Source organism: Anarhichas minor, unplaced genomic scaffold (assembly GCF_050575085.1).
Source record: "Anarhichas minor isolate MPS153535 unplaced genomic scaffold, ASM5057508v1 ptg000062l, whole genome shotgun sequence".
Lineage (NCBI taxonomy): Eukaryota > Metazoa > Chordata > Actinopteri > Perciformes > Anarhichadidae > Anarhichas > Anarhichas minor.
In genome coordinates this window covers 9,317,214-9,344,818 of record NW_027466508.1, presented here as the reverse complement: position 1 = coordinate 9,344,818, position 27,605 = coordinate 9,317,214, and the positions used below count along the sequence as shown (strand labels likewise).

Sequence of the window (27,605 nt, the reverse complement as noted above, 5' to 3'; positions counted from 1 at the left end):
CACACACCAGAGATTTCCCTCTCAGAAGGGTGAGTTAACTGATAATGAGCTACACATAAGTGGCTACAAATGATTTGTCTTGTGATTTGTTACAAAAGTAGAGTTTAGTTTGGGCCGCTTGTGATTTGTTAGCAGTTCCAGTTAAGAGACATTTCACATCTAACGTCTCAGGTGGTTTAATTTCAATGCTCAGGGCCCAAAAAGCAACACTTTTCAATATTTCATAAAAGGGTAAAGATTAGAGAAAAGTACAGAAAATGTAGACAGATTTGTGTGGCAGAACTTTGCTCTCTACTTTGCTACTTTGCTCTCCCATTAATCATCTCACGACTCCGTCATCTATGTTGAAACCACCGGCTAAACTAAACTGCCCAACTGTATATAAACGAGTTAAAACTAGTTCCAGCTACAAGAGATCAATGCTGCTCACACCAATGCAACAGTAATATAATTAATTTACTTTAGTAGTATTTTAAAAGCAGAGTTTTTGCTTGTGGTGTAATGTTTACATTGTAGGATTGGTACTTTTACTGTTACGGTACTTATATATTCCCCCCACCACTGCGAAATACACCGGCAATGTGTTTGAAAAGCAAACCCGACACTGAATAAAGTCTAATCCTTTCTCTCTTCTTCTCTTGTGGGGCACTACTAAAATATGATCAATATTTTGAACTCACACAAAGGTGATGACATTATTCATATGTAGGCTCTCCCTGCGGTTAAAGTAGGATTTGTGATGAGGGGGAAACATGAGCAGCCGAGTGTCTCTGCTGCAGTGCTGCAAGGCTGCACATTACATGTATGGTTTTATAAAAAACAATATATCAAGCTCTTGATGCTCTCTCCTAGAAATTAAACTATTAAACCACACTGAGTACAGGATATTCAACTATTCATTTATGATCATATTGAAACGTGCTTTAACGTTTCAATATGTGTCATTAATCCTTGTTCTAAAGCAGTTCATTGTTGTTATAGCTTCGTAATAGGCTTCAGTTCACCTCAAGGACTCCTCACTCTTTAGCTTGAATACAGTTTGTCAGCTGTAATGACTTTGACCATGGCAGCCGGTGACTGAGCACAATTCAATCACATCTCAATCTCCAGCATATCGCTTAATCAAACTAGTAGATCAAGGTAAAGTCACTCATTGCAGAAATCCCTGTGTGTGTGTGTGTGTGTGTGTGTGTGTGTGTGTGTGTGTGTGTGTGTGTGTGTGTGTGTGTGTGTGTGTATTTAGGCTATATGTGCCTGTGTACGACTCAGCCATGCAGATGCATTGCGGGCAAGAATATTTCATGAGAGACCGTGTTTGTAATATGGCATTATTGGAAATGGTTGGATCACACGAGTTGGAAACAAACATTCGCAGACACCACTGGAATAAAATTCTACAAATGTCACACTATTCACTACCGAGACTGTTTGTTACCGGTACCAACCACATTATCTTCACTTCACCGGTCTCTCCTCCGCTGTGTGTGGAGAGACACTTTGCCAACGATCCGCAAACATTTTAGTAGATAATCATACATACTCCTGTCCTCCGTGTCCCTTTCTATTCCCATAGTGTGTCAGATGGAGCAGACAATCGAGGTGTTAGCCCAACGTCTCTTTGAATTTGAATATCTGGATTAGAGAATTAACATCAAAACATCAAAAAACAATCAGTGGTTTAAATGACTTGTGGGTGATTTTGTAGCGACTAACACAAATTGTTGAGTGCTCGTCAAGCAATATAAGGTCAGAAAGGGAAAGAAAATGTATGAATAAATAAAGTGCAGGAAGCCTGGGTGTCTAATTTATTTAAAAGAAAAAGTTGGTGGCAGAATTCAAATTTAGTCAAGATGTCTAGGTCCTTCAGATGCAATTTTGATGTTAATTTCCTGCAAATTGGAACTCCTAAATGTGATTAGTTTTGGAAATATACAGCTGCCACTCAGTGTCCCTTTTTATTTGTTATCAGCAGTTAGTGTGTTATCACCACTATTTTTCTTATTAGGCTCACTCTTCTCTTCTTTGTGTGGCCTTTGTCCTCTCAGTCTCTGCTGTGGCTGCTATCTTTCTTCTGGCAGCTGTGTCAAATGAAATATTAAAGTGAACATTTCAAATGTGTCTACAACAACAGCCCTTTGGTAATTTAGAGAGCAGATGCAAATGGCCAAATTTGTATTTTTAGAATGCATTTGTTTGGCAAACTTATCAGAGGACAAGAGAAAAGTGAACATTTTGGTTTCAAGATGTATGTATACATACATGAATAGGCTTTCAGGCAAACAGCAATGACCAATCATTTACCAACAACTTGAACTTATCAGCAAACGTCTTTTGCACTTGGAGTATTCATGGAGGATTCTTTTTGCATCTGAAGAGTCTGCATGCAGGGAATTGTCTCGGCCTTTTTGCTTGTTGACACCATCCTATGAAAAGCCTGGATTCAAGGATGTAAACACTTTCAAACTTCTTTGGTTGAAATAGTATGATGTATTTGATCTATATTGAACCTAATGGTTCCAATTGTGTGTGTTCTTGATGGTCAGTACATTTCCTTTACTGCTTTACAGTTGCTAAGGGTTGTGCAAGAGGAAATAACTTCCCAAGCCAAGTGACCGGCAATTTCGACTGCGAAAATTGAAGTTGATCAAAGACGGTGGTTCTACCTTTCTTTAAACAAAATTTAGTAAAAACATCTCTCTTAAATTAGGGCAATGTTCTGTTCATATAAAAAGAAGAGTGGAGACATCTTGTGGGTTGACCAGCTGCATGTTGGAATTTAGAGTAACCAGGTTACTGCAGTGCGTGTCAACAAGTTCTCAGATGTTTTTTCTGCTATAACATGATTTCTCTGAATAATTGGCTCCTTGTGAGCATTGACCAAAATGTAAGTGTGAAAGTGAAGGCCCCGTTTGCTCACTGCAGCAGAGGTGCCTCCGGCTTAAGGCTGATGTGTTTGGACTAAACTGCACCTGAACCGTGTATACTGGAGCTATGATCCTGCTGCTTCCAGCTCTGTTGAATCCCTGGTCACAACTGCTGAGATGAAGATTGTATGCGTAAAAATTGGAATGAGGATAGTCATTGTTGGGTTTGGCAATACAATAAATTGGTAAAGGTAAACCTGTTAAGAAAAATAAGGGTCAAAATCATTGCTAAACGCACTTCTTGCATATAGTTATCATGAGACACCATCCTACAAATCCAACTTTTCACGACCTTTCATGCAGTCTTTTCCCTCATTTCTGTACAGTGTGATTAATAGCAGATTGAAGAGATTACATTAGAGCCATCTGTGCCCAGTTTCGCTCAATGAAAATGTGGACAGCCTGTATTTTTTAAAACTATGTTATAACCAAAAGCTTATATTCTGAAAACCACATGTACAATTTTTTTTGTGAGTGAGTATTTAGTGCAGTTAAATGTGTAGGAATATATACAATATCACTTGTATCCATAGACACACACACACACACATACAGGCAGCTCCTCTTGCATTCAGTAAGCAATCTATTTCATTATGCCACTGGGATCCATAACCTGAAACACATACAATCTCTTGTAACAGGCTGCAGGGCTGGCAATGCAACACAAGGACTCTACGGGAGTTGCAACCCCTGAAAGTAAAGGTCTGCTCCTTAAAAGGTGTCAAAGATAAAAGAAGGAAAAAAAACATTGATCATATCATCAGATATTCTTCAGGGTGAGTAAAAAGCCCACAGTAGCATCAAGCACAACCTACAAGAGGATATCAAACAGCTGAGCGATTGCCTGCGTCCCTGTGGACCAGCAGCAGGATCCTATAATCCATATTCTTCACCCCCAAAGGGATTCTTGGTTTGCATCTCATCTCTGCTCATACTGCTGTTCAGCTCCAGATTGGAAATTTCAATCATTTTATTCTTGGCTCTTATCCCTCTCCCATCCAACTATATTTGTCTGTAAGTGCAAAACCTTCACGTCTGGAACAAAGAAATTTGAGGCCGCTTTTGTCTTATTCCTCGACTTCGGGACAGAGTAAGATTGGTACGTCAAAGTCATTTACTCTGATCATGACACAAGAGGAACATGGCTCTTCCTCAATCCAGTGTATTGTAATACTGTGCTTGTGCATAAAACAAAGATGCAAGCTACTGTGACAAATTTAATCCTTTCTATTTCTAATACTTTTCTCTTATCGGTATCCCTTTGATTAGGGCTGTGGCAAAGAATGGCTGGGAATATTAATAATACATATTATAATAACATTGATACCTACAAAGGGTAGGTGAGGTCAGTAGGGTGAACAGTGAGTGGGGAGTCAGCAGGCAGTCTGAGGCAGCATAAACAGGAAATAAGAACTCTTTTGTGAAAGCGTGATTCACCAAAACCTCGAGAGGTCCTTGAGCATGCAGCCCTAACTGGCCACCCAAAATATAATGCAGTTTGCTGCTGCTGAATTAAGTTTGTACACTCCAGAGTTGTTGCTGGTTGTTGCTGACGGAGTTATTTACTCCATTTATTTAAACAATGAGCTGAAACTATAAAGCTCCCTAAAGCTGAGCGGATCAGATGATGATTCTCTGTTGGTTCATCAACTCAACTGCATATTCCTTTTTTTTTTTCAAAATTTGATTAATTAATCTAAAAGACACACTTACAAACTAAGATGCAGTGTTTCAATCAGCTTGTTGGGATTTCTGTAAATAGTTTACAGCCGGCTGCTGAATGTTCACAACATCATTTAACTAGCAGGTTAGTACGCTTCTGCTGCCTTTGAGGTATCAATCATGAGCTGCAATTGAGCATGCCTGTTCGTTATTTGCCTTCACGCCATCTGTCATTCAATTGTGAGTTCACATGTATAATTACTTTGGTGATAAATAAACAGAAACACTGAGTTTTTCCAATGATTTCCTGCCTAATATGGGAAACAGGCCAAACGTAAAGAAATAAGAAGGGAAAGAGACAATTCTGCTCATTCAAATTTTCATCTAAAATATAAATCCAAACTTTTTTACACGGCGGTGTAGAAAAGGAAAAAGGCTGTCTAAATGCAGAAATGTATTTGTCCTGAGAGCACCTTCATCAAAATGTTATGGAGAGAGGAGTTCAGTGGCTCGGGAGATGAAGGGGGTAGACCATGCACACTGTTCATGGTTGGCTGAGTGAGAAACAAAGCAGGCCTGTGGTTTGTAGGCTAGAAGGCAATACCTGCTTTCCAGTTGTCACTAAGGAAACAAGAGTCCGTCTGGCTAATTGCCGAGCGCAGAGAGGATCTGGGAGAGTCTGCCACTTCAAAGCAGCATGTTCACTTAAGCTCAAAAGGACAGAAAATTCTTCAGGCAAGACAATGGAACATATGCAGTTTAATGTGTAAAATCAACAAGGGGGCCAGGCTTCAAACAAGCATCTGTTCGGTACAATAACCCAGAGTTAATATGGTAACACACATTAACTCCGCAACACTGTAGTTAAATAAAACATAACATTTACATACATCCTGTAGTAAATAGGTGTATATTATATATAACAGGTGTTTATATTCCACAACATGTGCGCTAAGTCAAGCGTTTGTTTGAGGAATTGTTATTCATGCACAAATTCACGAATCAGATCAATCAATTGACTGACAAAACTTCTGCAGACAGGATGTAATAAGGTATTTTCATAAAGGATTATTATAATCAGGATTACAAGGTTTGCCAGTATGTGTATCTCGAACTGTGTGCCTTTATTGAGAGCTGTGACAAAGAGGATAATACAACTGCAGTCAACAGTGCCTCTGGCAAAGATTTAGCTCCAAACATCACTACTGCCATGTTTGTTCCAATTACTAGGAAGCCCTGAGCCTTGAAGTTGCATTGACTTGTGCCAGGAGGACACTACGGAATTTGCCAGACAGAGCTGTTTGAGCAAGGTGGCAGCGGTAATTAATATGGTCTGGTAGCTGGTCGGTGGGTAATGGGCAGTTTGTGTCAGGAATCTGTACTTGCACCGTTGTACTGAGATGTTGGGACTTGCTCTTACGAGGAGACGGATTAATTGCATATTTATAATCACAAACTTCTGCAGGACTAAAACAAATTAAAGACAGAATGTGTAAGTGCACTCTCATGGTGGTGAAATGCAATTTCGAGGAAATGATGGAGGAAAGATTGGCAGAGTGAAAACAAAAAAGATTGCATAATATGAGCTTATGATAATGACAAAACACTGTTGGCCACAGATGCCTATCTGCATTGTCCTGTAGGGCAAACTGTGTGACAATAACAACCGTATGTGTTTATATTAAATATGTTTATATTCAAAGGCCCAAAAAATATATTTACTTAATCGGCTTCTTAATATGAAAAATGTGGTCCAACATGAAGGAAAAAAAATGCTATAGTTAGAAAGGTTTGGGTTCCTTCAGTTGACAGATTTCTGTATTTGTCCGGGCTCTTTTCAATGAGCTACAGTGGACAGGGTCCAGTTGGGCAATAGTGATGTCACATACTTCCGAGCACCAATCAGGAAACATAATATCACAGGTATTACTGTTCTTTTGTTGTTTTTCATCAACATTGAACATCACAAGGAATATGAATATTTAAAGTATCTGTAAAATGTTTACTGCCAATGCACTGCATCTGATTTATTTTCCCTCCAATATCCTCTCAGGGCAACAAAAGCATGATTAACATTTGTTCATGGTTATGTTTAGTGAACTGAAAAAAGTTCAGGAAATATCAAGGCCTTAGTTAAATACTTAAAAGCACTAAACAGGACACAATGAGTTATTCCACACTAAACCAAAAGCACAATGTTTCCCTATAACCTTGCTATATACCAACACATTGAACTCTCTGTACATCACAACACCCACCTCACCCTCATTCATACGACTCCTCGACAGGATAGGATCATCAAACTATGTCTTCTTTTTTACGATTGGTGGTTTTATGATGTGTGTTACTGGTTTTATGTTCTGATAGTGTTGTTACTCTGCGTGTGTTGATTTCGTTGATTTTGTCGTGGAACTCCAAAACAAACTTCCCATCGGCAACAAATAAAGTGTGCCTTGATATTGATCTTGAAACTTCCTGGATTGGGAAGAATGTTGCCAGTGAGTGTAATGCAGGCAGCAATGATGCTTCCTCCAAATGTATTTGGAAAGGCCAGTTAGTACTAATATAAACATGTTTTGTAAGGGATGGAGTTGGACCAGTGTCACATGAATCAAATATTAAACTTTTTATGCTTTGACTTATTCATTTGAATATAAAGCATCTGCCTTCAGGTTTATGTGCCCATTCGCTCTCTTTAACAATGACACAACAGCTTAGGGGGTGCACTTTGTTTGTTTATCCATGTTTTGCTTTGGAAAATCATGACACACGCTCTTTAAATGGCACAGAGACCCAAGATCCCTGCACAAGAGGAGTGGAGTGTGAGCTGGTAGAACAGACGGTATGCGGAAACATCAGGGCTCAAGTCAGTACATGACTTCGTTTTTTAACACCGTTTCCTTCAATAAAAACACCAGGCTACCAGCACACGATGATGTTAATGAGTGATGATATCAAAGTCAATGACATGTGCAAGCATATGGCGCCGCACCTCTCAACACTGATGCCCAAAATGACACCTACCTCACACACAGAAATCCATTATTAGGGTTATAAAGACCGTGTTATATTGTACCGATCATTTCCCCTACAAAGCTAAGTAGCTATGTGTGCAAATGAGCCACTGCATCATCCACGCTGTTAATGCCAAAAAGATATCGGAAGCCCTCAAATTAGGAGGCAAAGGAACACCTCCTGAATAATTGAGTGTTATGGAAGGTAATAACGACAAACGGATAAGTTGGCTACAATGGCATCATTGTACAATGGCATCATTGTACAATGGCCTCATAAAAGCAGATGGTCACCGAAAGAGGGGATTTTTAAAAAGGTGTTAATGCCCCATAAAGACAATAATGTCCAGGATTAAACAGATGTGGTAAGAGCAGGACAGCAAATAAAAGAGCCATCAGAGTTTTTATGATATCAATGATCAACATGCTCACATTCAAAATAATGCTCTTCTGTATTTCCTCCAGAACGCATAAATGCTGTAACTTTTCCATCTGTTCTAACTTAGTACATGAAATTCTGCAGGATATTTGTTTGTGTTTTGCAGTGACTTCTTGGGCTCAATCCAGTGGAGATTATCAAAATCATCACTCTAATGAAAAACAATTTTCCTCTCTGGCACAAAACTTAAGAGGCTTAGTCGTCTTTGCATCCTCATCCACTGACCGAGCTTGTCCAAATTCCAACACCTGCTTCATGGAGATGCAGAAGAGAAATATTGAAAGAACGATTATGGATTTATGAGGAGTTCTGTAAACACGCATACACAAATCAACAAGCCTAGAGCAACACCCTTATTTCCAGGCTATCAAATAGCGGAGGCAGGATGTCAGGTTTAAAGTAAACACCTGAGCAATGATTGGACTTCCTCTCACAATGGCAGCGTTTCATGGCAACAGTCCAGCAGTGGAGCCAAAGGAGCACTAAGAGATTGAAATAAGGCTTGAAGGAGCATGCTGCACCACTGTCTTGGGATATATAAGCAGGTTATTAACATGTAATTTGTCAGGGCTATGCTCAGCTATGCTGCAACTCTCACTGTCTGCAAATTATCAGTAATTTATTGTAAAATATGAGCGCGAGGAAGCACACAATTTCCGCAGCAATTTAAAATAGACGGAGGTGAGCGCCGACAGATCCGTTACCTTTTCTGTACATTGCCAAGAAAACCATAACATGGCTTATTGTTGTCATTTTTCAGTTAAAAAAAAAAGGGCCGTGGTGGAAGACGTGATTCGTTCATTTACTGATTTATTAACTTTAGAACTAGTACAAAGAAATTAATTTAAAGTATTAAAGTACTATTGTATAGTATAGTAACTTAATGTTCAGCCACATCTAATATGAGGCTTCACCAGATAATTATCACTTGCTTTATTGAGCTTAATAGCAATATTTGGCCCATTGTTTAGCTTTAGTCTTTTGGTTCATTCTCTCAGCTCTCAGAGTGTTGTTTTCAGAGGCAGCTGTTTTCATTCAAAAAACTTTTTGTGAACTTGCAATAAACCTACATTCATTCAGTCCTATTCTTCAAGGGAGAATAGGTACGTAGTGGGCAGCATGACAAAAAGCAGATCATTAATATGAATTAAACTTACATAATCATAACGAGATGTGTTTTAGATAAACATTGCGCCGCACTCGGTATGTAATGTCATACTCTAATTCAAGGTCCCACTCAGACACTACTGGGGCCCAGTTTAAAGCTTCAGATTCTATGTGGCAGAAACAAGAAGCCACATCTGCTGTTTCTCCAGCTGCAGATGCTGTGGATCCACAACAGTAAACAACACATTGGCAAAAGGGACCAAAATACCAACAATCGAATTACCCCTGTGAAACCGTTATTTATTTTTGCTCTCAACCTCATTCTTCTTTTCACTCGGCGTAACAGCGGCTGAATGGGCCAAAGGAAAGAACTGCTGTTAATGGTAAAGGAGCTCATTCACCTCCTTAAGGCTCTTGAAAGCTTCAAGATGAGTGACAGCTGCAAAACACTCAATGGCAAGAGTGAGTACGATAAAAGTAGCAGTAGCCTACAGTATGACTTATAAACGGTATATACAGTATATATCCATGATACAAAATAGAAAATCCAAAAGACATGTTTCCAATATTTCGTCTACCCGAGTAGATAAATAAAAGAGTTCTTATATAAATAATGAGAACACTTTGCTGTTAGAATAAAACAGCAATTGAATCAACACTTCTCTCAAACAGTTTCAGCCAAAGCTGAACATTGAAACCAGGTAAAACAAAATTAAACTGACAGCGTTTACTGTAGTAGGACTGAGCCTATTGACACTCATTTTCTCAGAGAATTCTAGCAGTGCTTGTTTTTTTTTTTTTTCATTGCTTGGACACTGCAAATTCGTGTGAACACTGAGACAACTGTATAAGCATTAAACCACAACTCACTCGCGCTATGCGCAGGGATTAAAACAAACAGACCAGTACAGAACACATACAGAAGCAGCTCGGGAGGTTTGGCGACTCTCTAGGTAACCCTCTAGTGTCACTTACGTGATGCAGTTAAAAACATCCGTTATATTTTGATTACTGGTACGTACATCCACCGTGGCCCTCGTATTTGTGATACAGTAGCTGAGGTAAAAGGTGGGTCGATCCTTTTATTCCCCACATCAGCCCGGATAACAACTTTCACGAAGGTAGAATGTATTGCCGGGCTGTTGCATTAGATTCGTTGTACTTGAAAACGTATAAACTGGAAACTGATGGTGTTTGTCTGGCTACACTAAAAACAAAGTGAACAGTGGCGCTGAGAGTGAAAGAGATAAAAAATATAGTAGGATTGTTTAACATTTTCCTTCGATATCATATGACCAATCTTTCTTGAGAGACAGTAAAACTGCTCAGTCTAAGTCAATTTTATAGTCGACTGATCACACGCCGTAGCGTCTCTCCCTTCATCCTCTGATGGGCTTATCTGTGTTTACGTTTCCACACAGTATCTACCCACACTCGTCTCTGTATGGCAAATCACAGGAGAATAATACAACTGGACCCCTTAAGACAACTGCTGCAGCAGCCCCCCACAAGATCCATCACAATTACGCCCATCCCTCAATCTCTCTCTGTTTGATGCTAAATCAGTCAATATGTTTTCCCCTCACGTACGGCTCACTGTTTAACTTGCTTTGTAATTAAGGAAACATTCAACAAACAGCAGCTTTAAGATGCTGTGCTCACAGCTGCAGTGTGCATTCTACTGAAAGAGAAACGCTTTAAACATTTCATTTGAGAGTGATGGGAAGTGCAGATTCCAAAATAAAAAAGTTGATGCATGGGCTTTCGTAGCAAATTTAGTACATTAGAACAACTCAACAAAACATTCAACGAACAGTAAGAACAAAAGCAAAACATTGAGCTGATCCTTTGTACAAACCATGTTATGCTTCTGGGTTGGCTATGGACTTTAGGGGGGGGGGGGGGGGGGGATTCATCTTCCCACTGTCAGCCTTAAACAGGTCTACTCTTCACACTCAGTGAAGCTCATCACCATAATTTATCTGAGGAAGATTGTACATTATCCTCCACCACAACTTTTCACTTACATTACATGAAGCACTTTACAATAGCTGCAGTTTACGAGCTTGAAACTGTCTACACGGCCATACCTCATTCCCTCAGCGTGGACTGCGTGCCAACAGTTTGATGGGTTCATTTATGTGGCAATTTAAAAAAAAATAAGCCCAAGGGTTGGCCGTGAAGTTGTGATTATCCTCCGTCTTGTTACTGCGCTTTAATAACATGCCCTCAACGCTGGGCACAGCGAATCAGTCCCTCCTCAAAGAGACTCATTTACCGATGCCACAAGGTGCTTATACGACAGGTTAGTGTCTGTGCAATTTAAATGTCATAACAATGCCTCGACTGTTATTTCACTTTAGAGGAATCATTCGTTTCAGTTTATACTTCAGTGATAATTAATTCTTATTCTACAAGCCTGAACCTAAGCGTGAATTTAGTATTTACTTGTTTTAGATTAAGTTAACAGGAGATAGACACCCATCTGTGTGTGGATTACAATGTGATTTCATGTGTAAGGGTTGTGATTAATCAATCTGTTGCATGATGTTGTTTACGTCAACCTGCCTCATCCACTTGTCTAATTAACAGTTTCCTAAACGTCCCTCGATAACTTCCAGTTCAGACAGAGTAGGGCAAAGAATTTCACGAATAGATATCCCCATGAACACGTCCCCAGTTGATTACTTGCAATTGACAATTATTCTTTGTATTACAAGTTTTCTGAAAATGTTTAAATATGTAAATGATGCATTGTCTAATTAAATATGTGCTAATTTGCAAACAAATCAGGTCAATTTTACAAGTCAGGCATGAATGAATATGTGAACATATATAGATAAGAATGAAACTGGAAAGTGTGGTGTGTGCAAGTGCTACTGAAGAGGAGATTTCTGGCTCAAAGTCTGAGAAAAAACTCATTTTGAGCAAACTGCCTTTAAAGATACGTATTGTGAAATTCACCTCATTTTGAAGACACTACAGGTGAATAGGGTAAAAACAGAACTATATCGCCATGAAACGTCCCTAGTTGACACATTAAGACAATTATTTTTGGTATTACAAGATTTCTGAAATTGTATGTTAAAACATGCAAATCAGGCATTTTCTAATGCTACATTTTCGTGAAATCTACAGATCCAAATAGACAACGTGTAGTAAACTGTTTGGAAAAGGCTGGAACTTTCAGCTTTCAGTGTCGTTCTTTGCTCTTCTTTCAACAAAAATACATACTCTCCAGTTGTAATACAACCGAAGGTATTGCAGCATCTTTGCTAACCTCACCGCCGCACACATGAAAACAAGCCCGTAGCTGCCAGTAGGACGTGGATCGGTCCGTGCTCTGGCTTACTGGTCACACAAGCGTTACTTGAAGCCTGACAAGATGGGTTTTTGCATATGTGATCCCACCATTCTCCTTAATAATCAAAATATATGTCTGTAGAGGAGTCACAGACACATCGTTAATAAAAACAACAGACATACATATTCCAAGAGCACATTAATGTAGCTCAGAAGCCCACCTGGCAATGTCCTCAATACAATCAATCAGTGAATAAATTAAAGGCCAGAGGGAAAAAAAAACAACTGAGAAACTTCAGGAAGAAGCTGGCAAACAATTCACACAGCTTGGCTTTAGGTGTTATAGATGTGTTGTTATCAAATTTATCTTATTTTAGAACACAAAAAAAATTTCCCCCGCGCAATTCTGTAAAACGTCAGAGTGACAAATGGAGCATGCAGCGTATTTGGGTTTGCTCCTTTTTGACTGGAGCAGGTTTCCAGGCTATGCGGCGAGCGGCAGCGCTAATCTTCACAACTTCTTCACACTTCTTCAGCTTGTGTCAACACCACTGCGAGTCAGTTAGCCATTCATATGCTGCTACAGATGGTCTCATCCCTCTTCTTCAGCTCAGCTGCTGACATGATTCATGGGGCCCTGTGTCTTGATTTAGGGTCTCTTTCATATTTCTTCTTGCCCACAGCAGAGGAGCATTTCTCCAACATATCCCTGAGGCAATGACCCTGCTCTGCCTGGCTGTGAGAGAAAGAAAAAAAAAAAAACTCTGCTGGACAAAACTGGACGCGACACAACACACACACACACACACACACACACATATCAGCTGATGCAAGCTTGTATGGTCAAAGGCAAAAAAGACAACGTTTCTTTGTCTTATCACAAAATGTGCTTTATAGTAAACAACAAAATTATAAATCAGGATTAAGCGGACAAACAAAACTGTGCAAATAAGCTCTTCAGGAGGGTCTCAGCCAACTCATTAACACACCACTCCACCCTTCACTTTTACTCTGCGGTTATTCCCACTCCCAAAGTCAATGGAATAAAAGCACGCCACTAAAAATTAAATCAGCAGTCGCCGATGATTGTTTCCCCACTCAATCTCAGTTTGTTGAATTTGTACAATAATAACTTTGCGTGTTTCCCTTCTATCTGGAGTCAAACTTTTCCTCCAATTTGTTCTCTATGGGCTTCAGATTGCCCTGTCAGAAAGGACTACAGCGAAAGTCTGCGCACACCACTTCCTTATCGCTACCAGTAAATTACTTCAGGATCAGATACAGGCTGCCAACTCGCAGAAACTCCACTCACCAGACACAGAGAGGGGAAAAAGAGGAGAGAGAAAAGAGGGAGAGAGATGGGAAGAAAAAACATGGCAAGACATGCCAAGAGGAGGAGAGTATCCCTGTGGAGACCGATAGTTTCGGCTGCTCTCAAAGGTCACCTGATGTTATCTAAAGATCATCTTCAGTCACCAACACTCGCCTTTTTACACCCTGCTCAACAGCTGGAGTCAAGTGCCTGCCAATCAAAACTTTCATATCCTGCAGCGGCAACAAAGTGGCTTTCTCTTCCCAATGTAATCAATGTGAAAGACATTAACGCAAGTAATAACGCAAGCAATAAATAAAATGACAAACATCACAAAACAAAAATCACCTGCGGGAGTCTGGAAAATATACATCCTTTGGCATTTCTGTTTAATGGACTATATAACAAGAGAATATGGCAGAAATGTACTGATGTTTAAGAAGTAAAAAAGACAATAAAACCAATCAGTCAATCAATCTGTGATTTGTCACTCTTCATAATTAAGCTGCCGGAACAAGATGTGCTCAGTCATTTCTCCTTTTACTAGCTTTGTTTAGGAAAAAAAATGGATGACTTTATCTACTTTAAGCACATTTTAAAATCTGCAAATGTGTCATCAGTCACATTATGTACAGCTGCAACTAACAATTACTCTCATTATCAACTAATCCACCAATTATTTTTTGGGTGAATCTATTAATCGTTCGGTCAATAAAATGTCAGAATAGGGAAAAACTAACCATTCAAACCTCATATCTACCATTCGATATCAGAGCGAGCACGAAGAAAACCAAAAAGATTCACATTTAAGCAGCTGAAAAAACATGTTTTGTTGCAGACATTTTCTGTCGATCAACTTTTCAATTAATTGTTTCAGCTCCAACATTATGTGTGAATCGAAGTACATGCCATATTAAAATAAACACATCTACAGGGTCTATAATGACAAATATTCATTCATCAGTTTTTAACAGGTATTGAACACCAAAGATGCTTAGTCAATCATATTAGCGTATCAGTAGACCGACCCGCTAAAGATGAATTTGAAATGTTTTCTCAGTTTGTGATAATCATCAAAATCCATGACACGCTGAATTTCCTATTTACATTTTACAATAAAGTTGAAATGATTAGTCGAGTGATCAATCAGCCAATCCATAGAAACTTAATTGTGTTAACTGTAATTATTAATCATTTAAATTCTCTAGATCCAGCTTCTAAAATGGCAACAATTGCTGCTTTTATATCATTGTGAACTTAATACATTTTGAGTTTCGGAATGTTTGTTGGACAAAGAAATCCGGACATTTTATTCACCAAAAACAGAACAGAATCAGCAGGTTGATCGATGACGAAAACACTATTTTCACTGTTTGAAACACTGGTCTACTTACTTACTGACTCATATTTCTTTAAAGTAAGCCACATCGTGAATTATTAAAACGTTAGGTCTGCTGTTACTGCAACAACCTAATGCCTCAGTGGAGACGAATCAAAATACACAAATGTTAGATAACATTTCTACATTTTACTACAGTAGATACATCTGTAGACTCCTTTCTAGTATTATTGTCTTGTGTTTACTGTATTTTAATAACATTGATGTATAAAAATATGTTTGCGTCTTATTGAGGATCATAACGTCTTTTATTTTGACATTTTGTTATTGTCTCTTTTAAAGGTAAGCAGAAAAAATGTATTTAATGCATAATATGTAAAGAAAACCCACCAGGCAAATGAACACATCATTTACTAAATCAACATTTGGTATGGCAGCAACCACTGCCGTACCAGCCGGCCAGTGGTTGCTCAGGTCATATGAAATAAGTGGCCTCAGAGACTGGTCACTTTAGCAGCTTGTGGTGTGAAGTCGTGATTAAACTCGCGGTGAGCGATCGGGATGCAGGCGGCGGCGCCGGGGGACACTCGCACTGTGATGCAGACGTGCCTCGACTCCCCTCTGCAGCATGGCGGGGAGCAGCTCCAGCGCGGTGGAACCGAGCAGATGGTGAACGTATGCGGCGCTCATGCATGTCATCATCACCTTCATTAGCTGAAGGTGACATATGACATCATCTGGCCCGCGTGCATTATGGGGGCCAGAAAGAGTTGTTTTCTTCCTTTTCTTCTTTTTTTTTTTATTGCAGCACGGTTCAAGGTTGATGATGGGAGGTATTGTGAGTAATCACAATCTCACACACACACACACACACACACACACACACACACCTTCTCCTCCTCCTCAAGCCTCCCCCATTACCACCACCTCCCAGCATTAAGGTAAATAAGGGATTCCAGCAGAGAGCCAATGAGCACGGGCCACTGAGCAGAGATGCATGTTTGTGTTGCCTTCCTCCCAGGACCCTGCTCGTTTATCTTGGCTGTCAGGTAAAGGGCAGACTCAGAGAAGGTGAAACTTTTTTTTTGTTTTTTGTTTTTTGATTAAATAATGGCTTGGTTTCCATAGAAACTGCAGGACATTACAGGGACAATGATAAGAGAGTGCCACATTGTTGTTGGAGACATTTATGTTTACGACAAAGAAATGAAAGAGCTATTTAGATTTATTCTGAGGGAGCCTCCAGACTCAGACCTTTTTACTGTGGGAGGTGAGATTAATGAGAGCATATTCACACCTAGCTTTCAGCTTAGGTCAGGAGCTAAAAGGTGGTTTCCACTTATAAAGAGGTGCCGAGTCTTCTGTGGGTACAAACTCCCTGATAAAGACAGAAAAGACTATCATACTTTTTTATATAAGGAACTGATACTGCATAATGTACCGTTTTGAAGAATATATGGAGGATAACGGGCAGATTTACTGGTTGTAATGCTTGTTTGTGAATTCATGAATAATAAAATGCTGAACAGCATAAAGGCTGTCTTCTAAAACGTCTAAAGGCTGTCTTCCAAATGCGAGCTACCTACGCAGTCACAAAGTTCTCCATGCTAAAAGTGCACAAAGAAGAAACAAATTGCACAGGTAATGAATACTTAATGACGACCACATTTTTCACTTTGTGGCAGTAAATGGGAAGCATGTTTAGTTAACAAATGAGTGTAAAATCTAAAGGAACAGAAGGTACCCCACACATTGTCAAAAGCCTGCAGCTGTGAGATAACCCAACACAATGATACAAAGATATGAGAGTCTTTCTTTCCAGCCACACTCCTGCTAAGAGAGAAATGAAGTATGTTCTGGAGTAGAACTCAACATGGATATGGTGTACATGTAGCCATTAAGTTGATATGAAATAAGGATCCCTCGATGGGACGGCACACAACTCTAATTCATGAGCAGACATGCATGAAAGTGTTGAATTCAACATTAGCCATTTTCTTCTGCATTCAGGCCGACATTCTGATTGTCTCAGTCGCTGAGAAAAAATACTTAGGATGCACAACCAACTCTCCACACACAAAAGAAAACAAGAAAGGAAATATCAGGAGCTCCATTCTAGACGTCCATGACTAAAATTGCTCCATTAGTCTATTGTTTACTTCTGGAGTGCCAAACTCTTCCTGCTAAGAACTGTGGGAAACAGCTCTTGTCATCAAAACAATACGGCTGTGTCCTTGTGATTAAATCACATTTTGTCACCTCCATTTCCTTAACAGTCTTTTATGACGAAACAAATAGATCCCGCTCACACAGAGGGTTTTTCCACCACAGACGCGCTACCTCTGCTCCCTCTTTATGAGCATTAACTTCTATTTTTTTTTCCAACTCTTTGTTCCCCGCTTTCCAGCAGCCTCTGATTTATATCCAAGGTAAAGAGGAAGAGTGCTCCGCGGGGACCGAGCGCGTGTGCTCGACGGTAGACGGAGGCAGGGCCGATATCACACACACGAGGGTGAGGGTGTGTGCTCTGACAGCTCATCACTGGACAATAAGGCCTTGGCTGTTAATGTCCTGCTACCTGGCATGCTGCAGGGTCACAATCTGCACCAGATGCTGGAGGCAGGCATCCAACTTGTGGTGGAGGAGTGGGGGGGGGGATCCATGCTTGAGAAGCAAAAGGGAGTGGATACACTGAAAAATGAATGGGACTACTAGAAGGACACACAGATACATGCACCACCTGCAACCAGCAAACTCAGAATTTACTGTCTCTTCTGCAGTGGCCTCGCTGGAAGTTACTGTAGCAACATCAGGGATCATTTATGAGCACAAATAAATGAAATCTCCTTTTTCCAGAGAGCTAGATAGAAAATGTATCTGTGCAGAGCAATCATGCATAATTTGAGTGTGTGGGGGGGGGGGGGGGGCTTTAAAGGAGACAGAGACACGCGCGCACACACACACACACATCTCTATACGTGCATACAAGAAGGACTTATGAACTCAATTTAGTCGGCAGGTCAGTTCTTGATTCTGTCACTTGGGATAATCGTCAGGATGCGGTACTCTGACCGAGCCCCTGCGTCTAAACCCAGGCAGGATATAAGGTCATGTTGGAGTGGAACTCTAGCCATGCAGCACCCAGACCTCAAGTGCTCCAGTGGTTTTGTGGTTATCTGCAGTAGCCAGCTGTCGCAATACAGAGGAGCTCTTCAAGAATGTCCCCTCTCCTGTTCCTCTGACTCTCATCTTTCCCTCCTCTCTCTCCCTTAACCAAAACTGTCCAATCAGCCCACCCATCTCTGTCACTCTCTCTTTTGTCGACTTTGAAGATGTGTAACTTTTTGAATCACTGTCTGTTGCTTGTGTGTAGAGACTGCACCAAAAGATTAAGACTGAGAATGCGTCAAAACAAAAACTATTACGGTTTGTGTACTATGACAAGACACTAAATTGCCAAGTCTGTTCCCAGACAGGAAGAGAGAGGAAAAACCTCAAGCTATATTTGTATTTAACTTTATGAACTGTTGCCTTACTGGGGATTCTATACCACATTCATTTTAAGTTGTTTTTTTCATGTGATGGAGGGGAAACAACTCTCTTACTTCCTCGCATGAGAGTGACTAAGAGGACAGCTATGCATAATATATTTGACAGCGCATGTTTAAAAGGTTATTCCTTTCCGTTCAAAATTAGGTCAGTTCATCAAACGAATGCAGGAGGAGGCGTTGAGACTTGATGTTCTGCAGTGTGTCTGTCTATCACCTAAATTCGGTTTTGTCCGTCACTGTCAGGGACAGCGTGGATAAGAACCACCTCTCCACCACCATACATCATTGAAACGCATGCAGAGGGAAGCAGTGGAGTGATCAGCAATCTGGCGTGTGTTTCCAGTGCGAGTGTAACTCAAAAGTGCAGAGCTCCACCTGCTGGTCAAAGAGAGCTACGACAGCTCTAAAACAGACACGAAGCACAAGTGCTTGGATTTACGATTGCAATGACCACAGTCATTTTACTGAACAGAAAGCCACAGCTTTGCCAGCAGGTTTATTAATGGACGAGGAGAGGGCATTAATATGTGCCCTGTGCAAAGATAACCAGCTGTGTTTTTATGTATATTTGAGGCAGTATATGGAGATTCTCTAATATATGCACATGTAGTATAAAGTATTTATTTTTAACCCTTGTGTTTTGTTGAAAATGGCGTTACTTCTTAATTGTTTGGGGTCCCACTGCTGTATGTGTAAAAATAATTATTTTATTTTGATCTTCTATAACCTGATGTATACGAAGGTCTGAGAGTATATAGTATGCCCTTTCCTCTGCCACAAAGTAGGCATGCATATTCAACGAAGCTGACAAGTTACAGAAATAAAAATAAAGCATTGTTATATCACTAAATAAAGGACATATTTCATGTTGTAAAAGTTTGAGCTATGTATCAACAATACAAGTTTTGATAACAGTCCGGAAAGGTGTAATTCCTCTTATGAACAGACCGCCATAACAGAAATATGAATAAACTTATTTGGGATTTGAGAGGGTCTTTTGTTGTGTAAAAAGTACAGTCAATCAGCAACAGCTGTGTCCTCTGATAACTAAGTACTACATCATTTACTGAAGCATTCAAAAAAAGAGAAAATACTTCCTTTATCAATTAAGGATTTATTAACCAATTGTTATAAAATTAGCAAAAAGCATCAAGCTGATTTACAATGTGAAGAATGTTTTTTGAGCTGTAAAAGAGGGAAAGGGTCAAGGACCACAAACAGAATTATGACTGACTGTTGGCTAACAACTCTGAGAAACGAACAACCTGCGCAGAGGGGCCACAAGGGGGGGGGGGGGGGGTGTCACAAGCAGAAAAAGTTTCAGAGTGAAGATATATTTTATTATTCAACACATGCTGTCCCTTGATGGGAACACCATGTGGGTTTCGCAGTGAGGCTCAGACAACCCTCAAATGAGGAGGCACATTCCCCGAGTAGCCCGGGATAACCTAAGCTCTTGATGCTTCTTCAGTGGATTCCTATTAGCAGAGCTTAAAAGCTGTCATTTCAGTTAAGCCAAGGCAAATCACCTGAGCTCCACGTCTAGTGGGGGGATGGAAGCGAGAATGAGACAAATGACGAAATAGGAAAATGAGGAAACCGCCATTTGAAAAGAATAAAATAGATATGAGCAGAGCAGCATAGACCTAGATTTAAAGAATCAGACCTTTCCTCTGCCAACTGGCCACACACTGAAGAGAGGCCTGCACTGCAACTCCAGGGCTCTTATTACCATGTGATTAACCTCTTCAAGATTAACCGGGCAGCAAACAGACACGGGAAAGGTCAAAGGTCAGTGTTCAGACAGCCACTCCAGCATGAAGGGTGGCCTGTTAAACGAAAGGCCACGCTCAAATCTACCCGCATGTCCTCAGGCATCTTTTCAAAACTGTAGCATTCCGTGCTCATTCCTCCCGAGTTAAATTCCAACAGCATGCAAGGTCAGTTGCCTTATTATCGTAGAAATTGTAAAAAAAAAAAAAACTGTTGTACTCAATTAGAAAAAAAGGCTCTTTGAAAATGTACACTCACCGCCAAACACCTGGTGTGTGTTGGCAGCCGTGAGACAAACTGCAGGTGGGGATAAATTAAAGCGAGTCTACACCGGAGGAGGTAATCATGAATAACACATCACACTCTTTTTAGCACTGCTATAACTCCTGGTTGTTGTCTCTCATTGTAAGGGTGACAAGAATATGGCAAAATACATTCCAAAATAAATGTGCTGCCTCGTACACGCTCACACATAAGTTTTAATATCAGTTGTCAAACTGAATTAGAAAGTAGAGCTGCGGCAGCTGAAAAGGAATGAGGATCCCTGTAATCCCTCGACTAATTTGGTCTTTGTCAGTCTGTTACTGCAAAAGAGAAACACAGAAAAAGATGGTAGCTGGTGTGTGTGTGTTTGCAGCTCATGGCAACATGGCATTCCTTCAGTGTGTGTGTGTGTGTGTGTGTGTGTGTGTGTGTGTATCCATGACGGACAGAGAAAGCTTGTGGGAAAGCGTTAACCTTTCTGCCAAGACGTGGACAATGTCTCCAACAAAAGAAGATCACGACACTTCCAGAGTTTGAGGGACGTTTAACTGTTTGTTTTTTTACCGCTTGCTGTCCAGTGACATAAATCACAACAACTTTTTAACAACTTCAAAGGGGAAAAATGCAAGGACGTAACAATACCCCCCAACCTTCATACCAATAAATCTTTGCAAATTCTATTTTATGATACTAGTGCCAGTACAGTATCTGACATCTGTGTTTTAATTGTTTTTTAAGTTGTATGTGAAAGAGGTCGCTCACCCACCTCTGCAGCTCCCCTCAGCTCTATGGAGAGTGTTTAGCATCTTTAAAAGGTGCAAGATACGAGATTGGGAGCATTTCAATTGCCTCTAAATGGCTCTCAACATGTCAACGGCGAGCTCACAACTAACGATGCTAACAGGGCTAACAGTACAAACTGCTTCAAACCTGCTGACAGAGCTAACAGTGCTTACCTGAGGGGGAACCGGAGGGTGGGTGCTACACTTCCACGACAACGCTGACGGTCGGAACAGCGTTATCAGCCGTTACTGTCGTATGAGAGCAGTGGGACACGCTCACATAACCTTACATGCACTAAAAGCATGCGCAGCAGGCCCGGCTATGTCAACAAAGCAAGGAGAAGCTCTGACAACAACACACAGAGGGAGAGTGACTTCCTCCACAATATCTTAAAAGTATGCCATGAATCAACTAACATTCCCAACAAGACCACACTTAATTCCTCAGATCCACTTGACCATGAAGAGCTAACATTATGTTACTTAGAGCTAGTTGGAGAAAATTAAATAGACAAAGACCAAAGATAATTTGGTACAAAACGTATACAAAAAGTATGCAATGGTCAACAAAAAACAAATGGCAGTATGCAAAACGCATGGGTGGAAAATTACAAACAGACACAAATGGTCTGACGTGTAGGACTCAAAACTCAAAAGTTTAGGACATGGGACTTGACTCAGCACTTGTCGGTCTCCACGTGGGACTTGATTGGGACTTGAGTGCAAAGACTTAGGACTTACTTGTGTTTTCCAAAGCAATGACTTGGTGCCATTTCTGTTAAAAGGTGATAATTGTCATTGTTGTTTACGGCTTGTTTCCACTGCCCCCCCCCCCCCCCCCCCCCCCCCCCCAAGTGGCCACAAAAATCAATTATTGAAGGCTTAATGAAGTCTAAATTGTTTTCCCAACGCAAGTGACCAACAACTGCTAAAAATGCTCAAATTTAGCTTTAAATCAGTAAATACTGGATTAGTAAATAAGTAAACAAGACTGCAAATCTTATGCAGCATTAGATACCAACTGTCGGTACTCAACAAACATTTCTGATGGTAACAAAAGAGTATTTAGGTCTGATATAAAGCCCTTTGTCCTGCAATTTTGGTAAATTGGATTTTCTTTTTTCTTATTTAGCATCCATCGCACAGTTCAATGCAATGTGTGGGATTATTTTAGTTAAAATGAGCCGTCACAAAAGAGGACAAAACTGTAAATAATCATAACACTAATCAGAGTATGTAATGTCCAATCTTTTTTCCCTCCCAGTATGAATGTGTAAGCGAGGGATGAACCAGAAAGAGAAAGAATGTGTTTACCAACTCCCCCCTGAAGCGAGACCCTATCATCTTCCTTCACACAGACATTGAGATGAAAGCAACTTGTGTCCTTCCTCTATGATTGTATCTGATTGTTCTTTACCTTTTTGTTTACCAGGTACCCAGATGAGGACCTGCATTACATCTTCCTTCAATCTCAGACCCCTGTGTTGTGTTTTCTTTTTTTTTTTTGCTCATCCTTTTTTTTTTTTTTTTATTAAATAAGACAAAGCTCTGCCGTAACTCACTACTCCTTTAAGACCATAAAACAATCTGCACCAGCACACACAAAGAGATGTTATTAAAGGTATCCACACCCATTCAAATGTACAGTTTGACACACACACACACACACACACACACACACACACACACACACACACACACACACACACACACACACACACACACACACACACACACACACACACACACACACACACACACACACACACACACACACACACACAGAGAGAGAGAGAGAGCAACTGAACCAATCGTTTAAGGTCTCTGAGGCCTCAATGAGCTTCTGTAAATCAGCCGCCATCCAGCAGTGACTTTTTTTCCTCTCTCTCTCAGTGGATGTTGGGTTATGACCCGTAGGCAGGAGGTTATTTATCGCTTTTGTCTCAGCTTGTGTTGACTCCCAGCCACTCAACTATGGTTCTAGGCTAATAGAAAGCCGCACAAAGGGTTGTAGATCTGCAGGAAATCTGCTAAGCTGCAGGGACTCTGCTCCCCAGAGCCACGTCTCCCCAGATTCTTAATGTCTCTCAATTCCCCAGCTTTCTTCCTCTACCTTTTTTTGGTAATGACCGAATCAAAATGAAAACCTGTGAGTGAACCTGAGGTGAACGAGTCCCAATAAATAAGTGTTGGTGTGAATGAGGAAAAGAGGAAGGAGGGTTAGAGAGCTGAGAGAAGCCCACAGACCATAAACATTTCCCAGAAGCTGCAGGCAGAGATGACAGACAGCCTGCTGGCCTGCCTCTTCCTCCAGCACATGAGAAACATCTCTATACTCAGAGATGGCTGCCTCCTTTGTAATGGAAACTTGAGGTGTTATATCGGAAAATAACAAAAAGATGAAAAGCATAAATTGTCAATGCTAGAATGAAACTTAACCTTGAGACTCTGTCTTCATAGTAATGGGATTTCTGATGAGCAACATCCGACCACACATCCTTCAGAATGCCTGTGAATCTCTCCGGTCGCTAAGAAGGCTGTGAAGGGCCTCCTTCTTTTCCACCCTCCTTCTTTCTTACCTTCACACAGCAGCTGTGAAATGATCTCAACAAAGCTGTCATCCTTTACAATGGGCTGTCTAACCCGAACTGGCGACTACAACCTCACCGCAGTTTGAAATACGGGCCAACTTGCCATTTCTACAGCGCTGACAGCGGCTGACAGTTAAGAGGAACAACCACAGACTGAGGATAAATGAGGGGGTCCTTGAGTGATGACAGCACGGGTGAGATGGAGAGCTGTGATGTAATGGAGACAAGGCCGCTGACTGATACTATGAAAGAGGACAGTTTGTTTGCTCCGGTTCACAACCATTCATATCCAAGATCTATGTCTGTGAGCTCTAACAGTTAATAGATGAATTCTACATTGGTGGCAGCACATTATTACCTCATTAGAAATCTCATTGAAAAATCAAAAAACTATGAATATTCAAAGATTGTTTCTGACTGATTGTTTGTTCTTGACTGAGTGGTTTGAGGACAATGGTGTGAATCATTTTCAAACTCCCACTGACCTGTGGGAGACTTTAAACCAATGTGTTTTGTGAAGCTTTGCAAAGAAGCACTGAAGCTGTTCTGAAGGATTGTGGTGACGCGCTCCTTCCCATACAGACACACGTGATGTTGTTTTATTTGTCGCCCCATCTGTAGTATTGACTCATTTCAAAACAAACCTTTTTACGATGTCGGTTCCATTCCAGCAGGACAGCCCGTCACCAGAGGCCAGCTCACTCACACACAGCTGATCCGCCAGGCCGCCGTAGAACGTACGGTAGAGACGTAGGCTGTTCAAAAAGTCCCTGTAAAAGCATCCACAGACGGTGCACACAGATAATTAACTTGTTTAACAAGGTGTTTTACATATTGATTGTGGACTTAACGCACTAAAATCGGAAAATGGCACTTCTTTCTATGCACACATCTGGCATCTTTCACCCACTTACCTCCTCCTTATAGCGAGCGAGTCCCCTGACGCTCTGACAAGAGCTTTAAGAGGGATGGATGCTCTGCTGCTGCTGCGCTGGATGCTGCCTGACTGCGCAGGCCGCCTGCTTGGTGGACCACACAGTTTGTGCACCTATTATGATGAGACAGACCCAGATTTAAGTCTAAACACTGAGGGAGAAACATGCATTTTAAGGCTTGGGAAATTGTACTGGTGCATGACGAATAAGCCTTATTTTAATGCTTGAGTGACAGGGTTTTTATACTAAGGCCATTAGTGCAGCCAAGCCTATCATCTCTCTGAATATACTACATGTGAAGCCTATCAAGCAGCAGTGACACTAGACAACCACTGAATGGAGCTGTGGCATATCTATCAGAGCAGGAAAGAAAGTGGAGTTCTGGAATAAACATCCTGAGGCATTCGTTTCAGAACCACCATAATGTGGGAACAGAAAGTTACACGTTAATGCTTTATGACTGGACTTTAACAGATTACTTTTGTTTTATGGCAGTTTCACTAGAACGTTTCTGACTGCCTTGGAGCTGCATTTTGAGAGTTTGGGCCTGCTCTGGTCTGACTAACCTATTGTGTGTGATATGTGCATTTTCACGCAATTTATCTTTGGTCTCAGAATCACCATCACAATCATGTTTATTGCCAAGTAGGTTAGCACATACAAGTAATTTGCTCAACACCACATACTTATCTGAGGTACTGCTGGCAGCTGGAATAGCAGTGTATCACTTTCTGTATGTCTATAATGCATTTTAAATATACTTATAATGCATTAAAATCTGCTTAGCACTGTATAATTATAGTTATAAGCACTCATAAATATCCATAATGCTTTATAACAATAGTCCTATTATATTATAAAGCATTTTATAATGACTCATAAGGTCAAGTATCATAATACTTTATCATTAATGGTCACATTTTTTGTGAGGATCATAGTGTATCATAATTACCATAATTATTGTTGTGCTATTATACAATGTGGTTATAAGTCACTCTAAGTGGTCATAGTCTACTTTAAGTAAGTTACAATTTGAATCTTACTTCTAATCACATTATGATGTATTCTAAAAAAGTATATATATACCTTACAACTATGAGAATACTATAAATATAACAATCATGAAGTATTATGACACTTGACCGTATAATCATTCTGATTATTGTTATAAAGCATTATCAGTATTTATGAGTGCTTATAACAATAAATATACAGTGTTTTATAAGCAGATTACAATGGATTATTAGTATGTTTATAATGCTTTATAGAAAAGTGTTACAGTGCAATCCTTTATCTCTTCTTGCGATTACTGGTGGTACCGGTGTTCACCTCCCACAGAGCCTCATTACAGTTTCAAGTCTACCATCTTAAACAATATAAATCTCTCCTCACAGACGATCTGACCTGTGCTGAGAGGCGGGGTCCATTTTTCTGAGCGTGTCCGACCGCATCGTGAAGCAGCGTGTGAACACCCAGAAGCACTTGCTCCAAATCCTGAGGTCCTTGCATCCGTGTCGACAGGCCCTCCAGCGAGCGAACAAACTCCCTCCAGTGGTTGTCAATCTCCGCCATGCTTGCCAAACAGCCCCGCATCACGTTGAGGCAGTAACCCATGCAGGGCTTGGACTGGGTTAAGCCCTGTGGAGCAAATTACTTCGGGATCAGTGATGCTGGAAAAGACTTTGATTAATTCAGATCGATAAACTTCACTTCAGAGACATGCATCCGTACCTGGCAGTGAGGACAGTAGTGCATCTTGAGCAGGGCCCGTCTGCACTCCCGGCTCAGCTGTAAGTGGTCTGTGGTATTGATGACCTCGATGCCGAGGTGCAGTGCCTGAAGGAGAAGCTTCCCGGAGACCCCAGAGCGGGCGATCTGGTCGGCCAGGAGGCTGGGCATCCCACCAAACGGTCTCACATCCCGGCTGGACGACCTTACACACTCAGCGTAGCCTGGCGATATGTCGCTGAGGCCTGGGTTGATGAGGTGATTGTAGACCAGCGGGAAGAGAGCGTCGAAGAATCGCTGCACTAAGTCATCAACGTTGAGCTCAGACCCCAGCAGGAAGAGGCTGATATCTGTAAAGAGTTCCCGCACAGGGCCCACGGCCTGGTCAGCCATGTCGCCGTACGACTCCTGTAGGACGGCATTCGTGTGATTCTCTGCCTGCCTTATCAGGACCTCAAAGGTGTCTGTGGGGAGACACCAGGAGAGAGAGAGAAACAAAGAAAGACAACATTACAGAGGGTTTTCAACACATCTTCTTTATCTTGCTTCAGAGTTGTTCTTACTGCCCGTTGAGAAATGTAAAGAGACATGAAAACCCAAATATCCTCCAACTGGTAACACTAAAGGCTGAGACTAGTGTGCTGTAATAAGACTGAATACAATACAGTGCCGTTATATAGCTTCTACTTCCAAAAACCCAGAAAGAAGAAAAGAGGAGAGACTTCAGGGGTCCCAGCAGGAGCTGAAGCTCCCAGCGTCTTCCCACAGAGGGGGTAGAGTGTATGTTGAAAAGCGATTTGTTCTCTAATCAAAAGCTGAGCTGACAAAGAAAAATGGAAAAGAAGGGCGATACACATCAGTGTGGAAGCTGCTGCGATATA

At 40.9% G+C, this 27,605-nt stretch overlaps 1 protein-coding gene across 3 annotated transcripts in view; it reads right to left on the bottom strand.

Moving 5' to 3' along the window:
- The window catches only part of gpc5a (glypican 5a), a 107,503-nt gene that overhangs the window by 55,872 nt on the left and 24,026 nt on the right, over positions 1-27,605 (bottom strand). Inside the window, exons 3-7 of one of the 3 annotated variants that reach the window (XM_076078085.1) lie at positions 26,728-27,188; positions 26,401-26,634; positions 24,976-25,109; positions 24,706-24,831; positions 5,328-13,181 (exon numbers count right to left, since the gene is read on the bottom strand). In XM_076078085.1, coding sequence (XP_075934200.1) covers positions 13,055-13,181; positions 24,706-24,831; positions 24,976-25,109; positions 26,401-26,634; positions 26,728-27,188 — 1,082 coding nt within the window. In that variant the 3' untranslated portion in view covers positions 5,328-13,054. Of the gene's footprint in view, positions 1-5,327; positions 13,186-24,705; positions 24,832-24,975; positions 25,110-26,400; positions 26,635-26,727; positions 27,189-27,605 lie in introns of those variants that run through there. The other 2 variants (XM_076078086.1, XM_076078084.1) reach the window with 2 other exon arrangements.